The sequence below is a fragment of the Protopterus annectens genome, chromosome 8.part0, assembly GCF_019279795.1.
Source record: "Protopterus annectens isolate FY-2018-M chromosome 8.part0, PAN1.0, whole genome shotgun sequence".
In the NCBI taxonomy this organism is placed as follows: Eukaryota; Metazoa; Chordata; order Ceratodontiformes; family Protopteridae; genus Protopterus; species Protopterus annectens.
This window is the reverse complement of record NC_056741.1, coordinates 1,363,315,315-1,363,328,650: the sequence shown is the minus strand read 5'-3', so window position 1 is coordinate 1,363,328,650 and position 13,336 is coordinate 1,363,315,315. Positions and strand designations below refer to the sequence as shown.

The 13,336-nt window shown below is 43.1% G+C and overlaps 1 protein-coding gene across 1 annotated transcript in view; it reads left to right on the top strand.

Annotated features, from left to right (window-relative positions):
* The window catches only part of HYOU1 (hypoxia up-regulated 1), a 1,290,196-nt gene that overhangs the window by 630,404 nt on the left and 646,456 nt on the right, over positions 1–13,336 (top strand). Inside the window, exon 10 of the mRNA XM_044079444.1 lies at positions 1,529–1,611. Coding sequence (XP_043935379.1) covers positions 1,529–1,611 — 83 coding nt within the window. The remainder of the gene's footprint in view (positions 1–1,528; positions 1,612–13,336) is intronic.

Genomic DNA, 13,336 nt, shown 5'->3' with positions numbered 1-13,336 from the left:
TCCCCCAAAAAGGGTTTTTAAATTTTTTTTTTTTTTAAAATTTACCCCCTTTTTTTAAAAAAAAAAATTTTTGGGGTTTAAATTTTTTTTAAAAAAAATTTTTGGGAAAAAAAAAATTTTTTTTTAAAAAAAAAAAAAAAATTTTTAAAAAAAAACCCTAAATAAAAAAAAACCCCCTTTTTTTTAAAAAATTAATTGCCCTTTCCCCCTTTTGGGAAAATTTTCCCAAAAAAATTTTTTTTTAATTTTAAAGTTTTTTCCCAAAAAAAAAATTTTTTTTTTTAAAAAAAAAGCCTTGCGTGTATGCTAGAAGCATTGTTTGCTTTTTATAATTGAATTATCCTGGCCCATTTTATTGTTTTCAGTATTATTCCAAAATGGTCATATAAAGCTGTGTGCGGTATTATGGATGGAATTTTACCAGCACCCCGGTAGCGAGTGTGTGCATGAGAACCAACCATTCTTTGCCTGTATCCCTAGTTGATTCTTTGTTTTGCTTGGTTGAGTAAAATCTTTCCAACACTGAGTGGAAATTTTTCTTTTTGAGCAGTGATTACCTTGTGTAATTTTCCTGCCCCTCCTCCACCTGCCCCCTCTGTATTGTACCAAGCAGGTGCGACTGCCTGGCTTGTACCATCTTTTAAGAATTGTGGTTACAAATACGGGTATAATAGTGCGTAAGTAGAATTTGAGTTGTATCTACAGAGGCAAAGTAGAAGCCCAGGATGAAAGTGGGGGGCAAGCTTCCGATGTTCACTATGTAGGTGGCTTTGCTGTTTGAGACCTTTAATAGTATATTCTCTGAAGTCACACAACCTCAAGGAAAGCTAAAGTTTGGTATAGTTCCCTAAACTGCTTAACCATGTTTGTAGCATGGTACAGTACAAAGTCATCCAGCATGGTTGTAAAGTTGAGCCTCTTGGGGAGACCTACTCATCTTTCTGTCAGTCACTGGCTTTTTCACCATCTGGCTGCTCCTGCCTTGAGCCATCTTTAACCCCACACTGAAAGCTTTTTACCTGCCCTTTCAGCTTCTTTGGTGAATGTCTTTTGCATATTGAGCTCACAGGTCTTGTTGAAGTCTACATAGACTCTGTTCCTTGGGTATTCCCAAGTAGATCCTTTTGTCATATAAGCATTTTGAGATTTGTTTTCTGGGCAAGACTGGCTGTTTTGGTTCTTCACTAGATCCTGGTCCATACCCCAGACAGCTTTTTATTAAGAAGTATTTGAGTCATCATCAGCTAATGATCTCTAGATGCTGGCCTCCCCTTTGGGCCTTCTTATGTTATTACATTGCACTAACTGACTCCTAGCGTTCAAGTAATGAATTCTGATACAAGGGGGGACAGTGTATTTCAACTGCATCTTCTTTGTACTGGCCAATTTATCTTGTGAGTACATGGCATGCAGTTGGCATGGACTCTTCAGTGTTTAATTTGTATGTTGACTATGGTTATAGTTAATATTATAGCATTTTTAGTTCTTTCACTGTATATTTTAACTTCATTTCCTTACTGTTTTTTAGGAGGACATTGAGCAGGTAATTTTGGTTGGTGGGGCTACACGGGTCCCAAAGGTACAAGAAGCGTTATTAAAAGTTGTTGACAAGTAAGTTTATGTATTTTTTTTTCCTTTTATCATTGTTGTCATGACGTTGCTGACATGTACTTTCAGTTGGCTGCCTAGTTACCTTATGTCTGGGATAAGGAGAAGAGTACCATTGTCCATTGTATACACATAGCACTTTTTCTTGTTTTTTTTTTTTTCTCTTTTCTTTTTTCAACCCTGCTTCATAGTTGTATACTGTATTTGATCCTGGCAGCATGAATTAGTTCCTTCTTGAAGCAAGGAGGGATTCTTAATCATACAGAATTGAGAACCTTCATGAAGGCCAACACTGCTGGTCAGGAACCAGGGATTCCAGCCATTATTATTGCAACTTCTTATTCATAGTCAGCCAGCCTTCAAATATGAATATCAATCCTTACTGCTCATTATGTAGTGCTGTAGCTGGGCATCTTTACAGATGCACCATATTCCCTTAAAAAAAAAAAAGAAAAAGACTTATTTGCATTAATAATATCACCCCTGTAAGTGTGCATTTAGCTTGATTTCATGATCATGCGTCAGCTAGAAGTATTATTTTTTTAAGTGGACCCTGTTATATCTCTTTACATTGGTTTAGTGACAATGAAATAGCATCACTACTGTGTCTGCCCTTTAAATGTAATTAATGTTTTTATCTTTCCTGTGGCTTTTTATTGTCTTGCACCCATTTTTTCACAATCCCATGCCATCTTTAAATATCTCTGTGGATTTTTTTGTTCAGCACCCATTCCATGGCTTTTATAACCTTTCCTTGATCACTGAACCAGGGAATAGTTGGTCAATACAATCCAGTGCCTGCCCACCTCTGTCTCCTTCCATCTTTCCTGTTCAAGACAGATCCTTTCATATGCCCCTTAAATTGTTTTGTGTGCCCACATTATGTCCCCCTGACATTTTGGTCTTTGGTGAGAAGAGGTCTAACCCCTCTAATCTCTGGTCATATGTGCATTTTCCCCTTTCTCACATGTGCATTTCTAGTGGCTCTTTCCTAGACCAGGGGTCTCAAACTCAAATGCTCAAGAGGGCTGTATGAAGACTAACACATTCACTTAAGGGTGACCATCTGTAAAACAAAAGTAGTCATGCAGGTAGGAATGTAGTGTAGTAGCTTCCCTTTTCTAGAATTATTTTGGATTGAGGGCTGCATGAGCCCTAGTTGGTGTCACTTTGGTATGTGTCAGACTCCTCACAGCATGATGTTCATCTCTTAGTATGGCCTTCAGAACTGCAGGTAGTATTCAGAGTGTAGTATGACCAGGGCATGATAATGTAGGATCCTTCATCTGTTTGCTTCTGGAGAAATAGACAGCAGTATTCTCTTGGATGCACCTACTGCCCTCTCACCACTCATGGTGGTCCTGTCATATTGTGATCAACACTCCCCAGGTCCTTTTCTTGCTGTTGTGATCAGTTCCATGCCCTCCAGCTGATGCTGTTTCCCAAATACAGTACTTTGTGTTTGTCTTCATTGCACTTCCAACTACCATCTTTCAGCCCTCTTGGTCAGCTTTTGCAAATTTTTGTTTACATTCTTCCCTCATTCCTCCACTGCTGTATCTAATTTTATATCCTAAGGAGAGTGGTTTGTCTGTTTTCACCATTGCCATCAGTGGAAGTCTGAAATGCCCATACTAAATGGTACTGTTCCCAGGACTGGTCCCTGTGGTACTCCATCAGTCACTTCACTTATTTCTGACATTGTCCATCTCCTCACAGTCCTTTGTATTGTACATTCTACAAGGCAGCAGTCCACTTCTTATATTTTGGTCCTAAACTGAGCTTCGGTTTTCTTAGCAGCTGCTGTGCAGGACTGAGTCAGAGGCCTTGAGGTAAAAGTAGACAGCACCTTCTAGAATTATCCTGTCAAGTTCTTCTGTAACTCATTCATAAAACTGGATCAGGTTTAACTGGCAAGCTGCTACTGGCCATGACTCCATATTAATGTCTAAGAAGATATCTTGGAAGGAAAAGGCAGAGGTGATAAAGGTAATGAATTGAGAGATAATGCTGAACCCCTGCAACCTCTCCTTTCAGGTTTGTAAGCACTTTATCAAGTGTTGCTATGATGTGTTTGGTGCATCTTGTGTGGTGGCGGCACTTGAATCATTATTAGGTGATACGCATGGCTGAGAACAGAGCTGCTTCCCAGGTCATGTGATAGCACAGCTTCAGTGTCCCATTAGAAAAGGAGCAGCAGTGTCAACACCCTAATGAACAGTTGTTTAAGAAGGTAAGAGAAAGGCAGTGCAGTCTGTCAAACAGCTGATGTATATTATACTGATCACTGCTGCAGTAGCCTTAGCTGTATGTGTTGTATCTTAAAGATGTAACAGCCAGCCAAGCTCCAAAACTTCAGGGCGCCTCCCATGCTGTCAAACAGGCAGCACAAGCTGAGCTGCCCAAAAGACTAGTTTAAAAGCCAAGCCCTTCAGAAATTCCTACTACCGAAGAAAGCGCTCCTTTGTGGGCTTGTGCAGATGTTCATTGTGCATACAGCTGCAGTAATCTCAGATGGGTTCTCTGCCGTCAGGCTGTCCCTCAGTCAGCCGAATTCCAAAGTCTAGGTCTGGCGTCGGTTGTTGTCGCTTTCTTTCCTGACGTCAGTGCGACAGGGGTATATAAGACACAGCCGACGCCATATTCTTCAGTCTTTTTTTGCCGCACGGTGCCTGAAGCAGAAGCAGTTCGCAAGTGCCGGTCGGCCAGCTCCTGAATTTACAAAAAATTGGAAACCGAAGTCTTCTTTAAAGCTAAGTACCCCGTTGGGGAAACTTTCCTTGCCTCAGACCGATGTCAGAAAAAGTTAATAATTGTATTTCTTGTGGGAAGCAAATACCGCATAAGGATTTCCATTCCCTCTGCATACCTTGTTTAGGCCCAGACCACGACGTCTCGGGCTGTCGCTTTTGCGCTACTTTCAATAAACGCACTATTAAGCGTCGGGCGGAGTTCGCCCAACACCTTTTTGGTAAAGCCTTTGATTATAAAATGTGGTCGGAGACTCCGACTACCGTTTTGTCCAAAAACGCAAGGACAAGGACCGACACGCGAGGTCCGCGGTCTCCACCAACACCACGCCAAAACCGGCTACACGTGGTCCGGTTCTCAGCGAGACACCTATGCAATCCCTGACTACCGACGACACTTCTTTGGCGGTGTCTTCTGTAACTGAGACCGCAGGTACCTCGGCCCATACCCAGACTACAACCACCGAAGCCACTGTGAGCGTTGAGCCTCCTAATGTGGACAGGTCCACTTCCACCCATGGTGTCTTTAGACCCTCATCTTCCTTTCCCATTAAGGCCTTTTCTAAGTCCAAATCAGCCAGGCATCCCAAGAGGGCCTGTTGCACAGGGCCCATCCCCAGGCCCCATGCCTAAAAAGCAGATGCTTAAAATGGCAGAGGATTTAATTACTCTTATCAGGGGTTCCCAACCCCCTCCAGACAAGAGACCCAGAGTGGAGGAAGATTCTCCCTCTTCTGATCAGGGTTCCATTTTTTCAGAACATTCTGATGTAGAAGAACATTCTTACTCTCCTTTCGAAGACTCTCATGCAGAGCAGTCCATTCCTTCTGTATCTCCTCCAGAGGATTTTTCTTTTGGGGAAACCTTGCACACCTTGAGGGAACCCTTCCATTGGGAAGGCCAAGACTTTTCTGATTCCAAGAAAAGACTTAGGGAATTTCTTTTGTTACCTCAACACAGACCTCTGGCGATACCTCCTGTCTTGGATATACTTGATGATGTTTATGCGGAGGCTTGCCTTAATCCGGATTCCCTGCCTCCTGCCCCAGTCAAACCTGATAGGTACTACAGAGTTCCTAACTCACACCATTTTCTTTACAAAAGCCATAATGCTGACCCTGAAACCATTTCACAAGGTCCCAAGGGAATGAAGGCCTCTACTGCTAAGAATCCACTACCTTCCGAAAGAGAGTCAAGATCCTTAGAAAGGTGGGGAAAAAGGTATATACCTCGGCCACCCTAGCCATGAGGGCCTTAAATTGTCAGTTTCATATGCTTAAATATCAGCAGTTTCTGTTATCACAATTAAGAAATAAAATGTCTCAACCTGAACAACCAGATTTGAAGGAGTTGCAGGATATGATGCATAGTGCAGAACAAGTGGGTAAACACACCTTACAATGTGGCTATGATGCCCTAGAGGCCTCAAGTAGAGCTGCTGTTACAGGAACAGTCATTTGTAGACATGCCGGGCTTAGGGAACAAATCTTGCCTGAGCATGTGAAAGCTAAACTACTAGATGCGCCTTTACAAAAGGATGTGCTATTTGATACTAATGCTGAGGAGATACTACGGAAAATGGAAGAAAAAGCCAAATCTATGCAAACTGTCAAAGCTTTTCTACAGGTTCAACCACCACGTTTTAGCAGAAATTGGCCTTCAAAAAACTGGTCCTTTCCAGCCACGGACAAGCCCCAAAGAGGTAGATACAGGTGCTCAAGGGGCAGAGTACAATCACAAGGATCATATAGAGGCAGGCAATGGCAAACTCCAGCACCAAGAGGTGGCGAAGACAGTGCACAACAATACAGGAAACAAACCCAATGACTTCCTCCTTTCCATGCCAAGCAAGTCTCAGCTGGCAGCACCCTTGGGAGGAAAGCTGGCATTATTTACAAGAAATTGGCATATTGTCACAACAGACAAATGGATCCTGGACGTTATAAACAGAGGTTACAGATTTCATTTTCACACTCTTCCAAAAATGAGAGGCATGCCAAACCTGCCACACAATCAAAGGGCAGAGGCACAACTACAAATTTCAAAGCTCATAGACATGAAAGCTATTCAAGAGGTACCAACTCATGAACAAGGTCAAGGTTTTTATTCCAGGCTATTTCTGGTACCAAGGAAAGGAACCGACTGGAGACCCATTTTGGACTTATCCATCCTAAACACATTCTTACTAGTACCAAAATTCAAGATGCTCACATTACAGCAGCTTCTTCCCATGCTGGGCAAGGAGTTTTGGCTGGTAACATTGGACCTCAAGGAGGCATACCTGCATGTCCCAATCAGCACAACAAGCGTGAAAAGTCCACAAACAAGCGAAAGGAAGGTTCCGAGCCAAAAAAGCACATACTTCTGGAGCATCTGGCTTATGTAACACGGTTACTGAATTCCCTGGGATACACAGTCAACAAAGAGAAATCCAGGCTAACACCATCACAGAAAATAACTTTCCTGGGTGCCAACTTGGACACAAACACCCAGATGGCCTATCTTACGCCGGAAAAACAAGGGCAGCTAACTCAGTACTTCAAAATACTAGCAAATTGTACCAGGCTTACTGCAAGGAAAATCCTGCAGGCTCTGGGCTTCATGGCATCTTGCATTCTTTTAATCCCATGTGCAGTTGCATATGAGGAAATTTCAATGGTACCTAAAAAACCTATGGTCTCAACACAGCCACAGTTTGGAAACAATAATACCAATAATTCCATGTTTGCAAAAGGAATTTCTATGGTGGGCCCAAGCATGTCAAACAAACACAGGTCTCCCATTCTGCAAGCCTCAAGCAAATCAAGTCATCACGACAGACGCCTCAGACTACGAATGGGGGGTGCACATGACAGGTGCATTCAGGGCAAATGGTGCCAAAAGGAAAAGCACCTTCACATCAATCAGAAAGAAATGCTAGCAGTGATAAATGCAATTACAGCTTTCAAGGACCTTCTGCATCCAGGACAATTATTGATAAGAACAGACAACACCACAGTAATGTGGTACATAAACAAGGAGGAACACATTCGTACCCCCTGTGCAGACTAGCCATGACACTTTGGAACTTGACTCTGGAATGGCAAATCGAACTTCAGGCATAGTACTTGCTAGGTTTGGAAAACACGCTGGCAGACAATCTAAGCAGAAATATGACAGATCCACACGAATGGAAGTTGCATCCTCAAGTGTTTACAGAGATAATCCAAGCGTGGGAGAGGCCAGACATAGATCTCTTCGCCTCCCACAGGAATCATCAATTGGAAAAGTTCTGTTCAAGGACCTTTCATCCAAAGGCCTGGAGAGTGGACACCCTTTCGTTCAGTTGGACAGCATGGACTGTTTACGCCTTCCCACCTCTGCCTCTTCTGCCCAAGGTACTCTTGAAAGCAAGAGCAGACAGACTGAAGATGATACTGATTGCTCCAGACTGGCCAAGACAACACTGGTACCCTCTCCTGAGGAGCCTAACACATACTCCTCCCTGGTCTCTACCTCTAATGCCTCTTCTGCTGACTCAGCACAACTACAAAACTCTTCACAGTCAGCTGAAAACACTCAATCTCGCTGCATGGAAAATTCCTTAACACCACAACAGACCCTACTCCCCAAAGAGGTGCAGGATGTCATTTTGGAGGCCAGAAGGCCATCTACTAGAAAGGCTTACTCCACAAAATGGAAACGGTTTTGCTCTTGGAATGAGAAAAAAGTTGAGGACCCTAGAAAACTGAATTTACCTCCGGTATTACAGTATCTAGCTGAGCTGCTGAACAGTGGACTTTCTTTTTCCTCCATAAAAATCCATGCCTCAGCCATTTCTGCAGAATTCAACACGGATTCACCCTTATTCTCTCACCCACTCTTAAGAGGGGCTAAGAACATAAGACCACCAAGGAAACAACCAATACCAGCCTGGGATCTTAATTACATTCTAGAAAAATTAGCATTGCCTCCCTTTGAATCAGCTGTCTCAACAGATTTGCAATATTTGTCCTGGAAAACAGCCTTCCTTCTGGCCATTACCTCAGCTCGTAGGGTTTCGGAACTACAAGCCCTCATGGCTGTGCAGCCCTTTCTCATCTTCCATCAGGACAGGGTTTCCCTTCGTACCAATCCGTCATTTATGCCTAAAGTGGTATCCAGGGTAGCTTTAAATCAAGCCATACACTTACCTACCTTTTACCCCAATCCTCAAAACAAAGGGGAAAGGCTGCTACACTCCTTAGACATCCATAGACAGCTACGTTATTATTTGGACAGAACAAAGCCTTTCAGGAAATCAGAACAACTTTTTGTGTCCTATGCTGTAGGAGCTCAAGGGAAGCCAGTTACCAAACAGACAATTTCCAAATGGATAGGCCACTGAATACGGTTTTGTTACTCCTATCATGGAAAATCTGTCCCTTCAGGCATCAGATCCCATTCCACCAGGGCCACAGCTACATCTACAGCCTTCCTCAGAGGAGTTCCTACCAAAGACATTTTGGAGGCAGCCACTTGGAGTTCTGTGCATACCTTCACAAAACACTACCCCTGCCTTTATATTCCAAAACTAGAGCAGGCTTTGCCACTGCTGTGTTGCAGGGCATTCTGGCTCATACCAGTTCCACCTAGTGCCTACCACCCTGTGCGTAGCTTTGGGATTCTACCCATCTGTGATTACTGCAGCTGTATGCACGATGAACATAGTACAGTTTTGTACCTACCATAAATGTAGATGTTTGAGTGCTAATACAGCTGCAGTACAGCTTTCCCTCCCTCCTTCCCCTCTTGGTAAAGGCCTAGTAGCTAACACCTCCTCATACAACCTGATTGGGTTATCCTTCTATGGTGTATTTGCTTGCAACTACTGATTTTTGATTATATTGCATTGCTTGACTATATATATATATATATATATATATATATATATATATATATATATATATATATATATATATAAATAATTTATGTATTGCCTTCCTTCTGGGGGCACCTGACATCTGGGGCAAGAAAGACTGAAGAATATGGCGTCGGCTGTGTCTTATATACCCCTGTCGCACTGACGTCAGGAAAGAAAGCGACAACAACCGACGCTGGACCTAGACTTTGGAATTCGGCCGACCGAGGGACCGCCTGATGGCAGAGAACCCATCTGTGATTACTGCAGCTGTATTAGCACTCGAACATCTACATTTATGGTAGGTACAAAACTGTACTTTTCATTGCTGGGCAGACAAGTTCCCTTTGAGGAAGAACCTTTTTACATTTAAATAGTTACTGTTTAATTGTACTTTCCTGGTTATTTTTCTTCTAGGAGTTTGTGTTTTAACAGACTTTAATGTGCTTTTAAATTGTTGCGCACTTTTTAAATGCGACTTTAAACGTTGTTAAAAACAACTGAAAACTGTTTTTTTCTTCTCTGGAAAAAAAGTTTATTTTACTTTTTGGAGCTGGCAAGGTGTATTTAAGTGCTGTTTACTGTGTTTTAATGGAGGAAAAAGTAACTTTTTACAACTTTAAAATTTTAACTTGTGCTGTTTGGCTTTCCGAGAAAAGAGGCATCATTTTTGGCTTGGCCATGGAACAAATTACCTGTCTCATGGTTGATCCTTTAACCACAGGTAGGTGACTGTACTGTGGCCAGTTGTCTTTTACTATGAATCCCTCTGGTGTAGCACCTAAAGCTACTATGAAGTGGTTGTTAGCTATGTCCTTTGCAGCTGTTGGGGTCCCCTCAGTGTGCAAGGGAAGAGACACTGCGGTCGGTCCTGGGATAAGGGGAGAGAAGACTTGGTTTCAGTCAGAATGTTGTGCCCATCCTGGGGAAGCTGCTGCTGCAATTAATAACCCTGTTGGCCGCACATTTCTTTTGAAAAAGAAAACTAAACATCTGTTTGCTTCTGCTCAAATTTCCCTGGACAGGAGTAGTTTATCAGGGTCTAATTCAGATTGTTGATCATTCTTAACAAGGTGGTTTCTGGTAAAACAGAAGAGATATCTCTCTTCCTGAAGAGATTTAAGATTCTGAGTCTGGGTAGAAAGATGAAGGGACAGATGCTGGGTCTTCTCCTCAGATCTGAGTCAGAGGAGAGCACTACACCTTTCTAAACATACTGGAAAATATTAAGATGCAACCAAACACCTTAATTGTGGGTGACTTCAGCTACCTTGCCATTAACTGAGAAAACTACTCGTGTACCAACACCTTTGCCCAACTGTTCTTGGAATTCATAAATTCCAATGCCCTGGATCAACTAATCCATTGTCCCACCAGGGTCTCTAGTATCCTAGACCTGGTCATTACCAACATGGGAAATCGATGCTCCACACTTATGGTCACCCCCTCGTTGGTCAGGTCAGACCATAAGCTAATCACCCTTAACATCCACATCCCACCCCCACCCCCCAGTAAGGAAACCTCCATAAAAAACTTCTCCAAAGCCAACTTCATGCTACTCAAGTCAGACAAACTTCATGACACCCATGCAGACGGGAACTGAAAGTTCAACTGCTGAGTCCTACACTAAGGTACTGTATGAGCACATCCCACTCATGCATGAATCGTGCCATCCCAAATAGAACCAAGATGCTCTCCTCCAAAAAAATGAAGCCAATCTGGTGGTCCCCTGCCATAAACAAACTTTACAACAAAAGGAAGAAGCTGTTGCAGAAAAGAGGAAAATTCCAGGATGCAAAAAACTCCCTTACCAGCCTCAGTAAGAAGCTGAGATGCTTCATAAAATCCTCCAAAGCTAGTTAAGAAAATAGAATTGCCAAAGATTCCAAAGACAACCACAAGGCGTTCTATAACTATGTCAAGAATCTAAATGGCAATGCTCACCTCTGCTCTGAGCTACAATAGAATGGCATTAAATATACTGATCCCAAGGCTATTGCCAATATCCTGGCAGATCGATTCAGTGCCAACTTCACCCTCTCTCACCCCCTAAGTGGCCCATCTCAATACTGGAAGATTGCCAGATTCCGGTAATAACTGCCACACAGGTAAAAAACACACTCTCCAAAGCTAAGAATACAGCATCCATGGGACCATATAATATCCTGGGCTGTGTACTACATGAACTACAAAATGAACTGGCACCTCACCTAAGTGTCATGGTTAATCATAGCCTCACCTCAGGCTTCATGCCCACTGAGTGGTGCACAGCTACAGTTATCCCACTCCACAAGGGGGGATCCACCTTGGCTTCCGGGAACTACCACCCCATCAGTCTGACGAGCCTGATCTGCAAGGTCATGGAACATATTATCATGGAACTAATAAACAAAGACATTGGCAACCTTCAAACACTGGACCCCACCCAGTTTGGGTTCGTGAAGGGCCGATCTTGTCTCCTGAACCTGACTGACTTCTTCGAATCAGTCTCCAGAGCCGTGGACGAGGGTAAAGCAGTCCACACAGCCTATCTGGACCTCGCCAAGGCCTTTGACACCATCCCCCACTCTGGAATCATAGATAAACTTACTAAGCTGGGCATTAATCCTGATGTCACTCGATGGGTTGCCAACTGGCTTACTGACAAGAACCCACACTGTAAAAGTAGCCTACTCCAAATCCAGCTCCAGACAAGTGGAGTACCTCAGGGTTCAGTCCTGGGACTACTCTTGTTTGGCGTCTACTTCTCTGAAGTACAGGCCAATATTAAGGGACTCTGGCTAACAAAGTTTGCAGATGACTGCAAACTGGGGGCCATTATTGAATCTCCAAATGATGTGGATACTCTACAAAAGGGCCTTACAGAAACAGATGCTTTGTGTCAGAGCCATGGGCTCAAGCTCAATGCCAAGAAATGTATAGTTATCCCCTTTGGGAAAAAACATATACCCGTGAATTACCACATAGGTGGCAGTACACTAAACACCGAAAGTGTGATCAGAGACTTAGGGACACAGATGGACAGTGGTCTCACCTTCGATAACCACATCGCCACAACAATCAGGAAATCTTATGTGGCACACCTCATCACTAAGGGCTTTTCATCCAGAAAAAAGGAGGTCATTGTCCCACCGTACTTATCCCTCATTTAGACCCATTATAGAAGACAACGCCCCATTTGGTATGTTCCTCTCAAGACACCTGCAACAACTGGAAAGGCCACAAATTCCTCACTAAAAGAATCACAGGCCTAAAACAGATGCCCTATGCTGATCGCCTTAAACAACCTCCAGCTATACTCTGTCGCATATCATCTCCTCAGAGGTGATCTCTGCTTAACATACAAGGCCATGTCAAACCCAGAGCTGTTGGACATGCTACACTTAAAGAAATCCCAATCCCTCAAAGCCACATGCTCCAGGGATCTAAACCTTGTCATCACAATAAACAAAACATGCTGGAGGGATAGGTTCCTGACCCAGAGACTCCCCTGACTCTGGAATAGACTGCCCATACATGTCAAGCAGAACGCCTCTTTGGCTGTCTTCAAAAGGAAACTTGACGATTGGATGGGAGGAAGGAAATTCACCCCTGGGATCACGTCAGTCGCCCTGCTAGACAGGGGTCCAGGAAGTAAATAGTGTGGGAAGAAATAGCCAGGAAATTATGTCTAGGCTTGTATAGGCCCTAGGGCTGATAGCCTAGTACCAACCTATGAACCTGTGGTATCTGATCCTCCCTGTGAGGGTTTCTCTTTTTTGAGACCGTCGAGAATGTGCCAGCAGTTTCAGTAGAACACTGGTTTCTTTGTCAATCAGAAAATACTATGATCTCTCATAAATTAATTCCAAAAACCTTTCCCCATTCCTCCTACGCTGTCAGCATTGGAGGATGCCTATGCCACTGCCTGCAGGTTTCCTAATAGCCTCCTCTTCCAAAAAAGGCAAGTAGATTTTTATAAAGTTAGTCTTAAGTTTTATACACTCATCTCAAACCTGACCCAGCAGTTATAGCATTAATTCTATTACTTAATCCTACTGCTACTAAACATTTAGTTAATCCAATCCAACAAGTTCTGAGAAGTTCAGTAAGATTATTA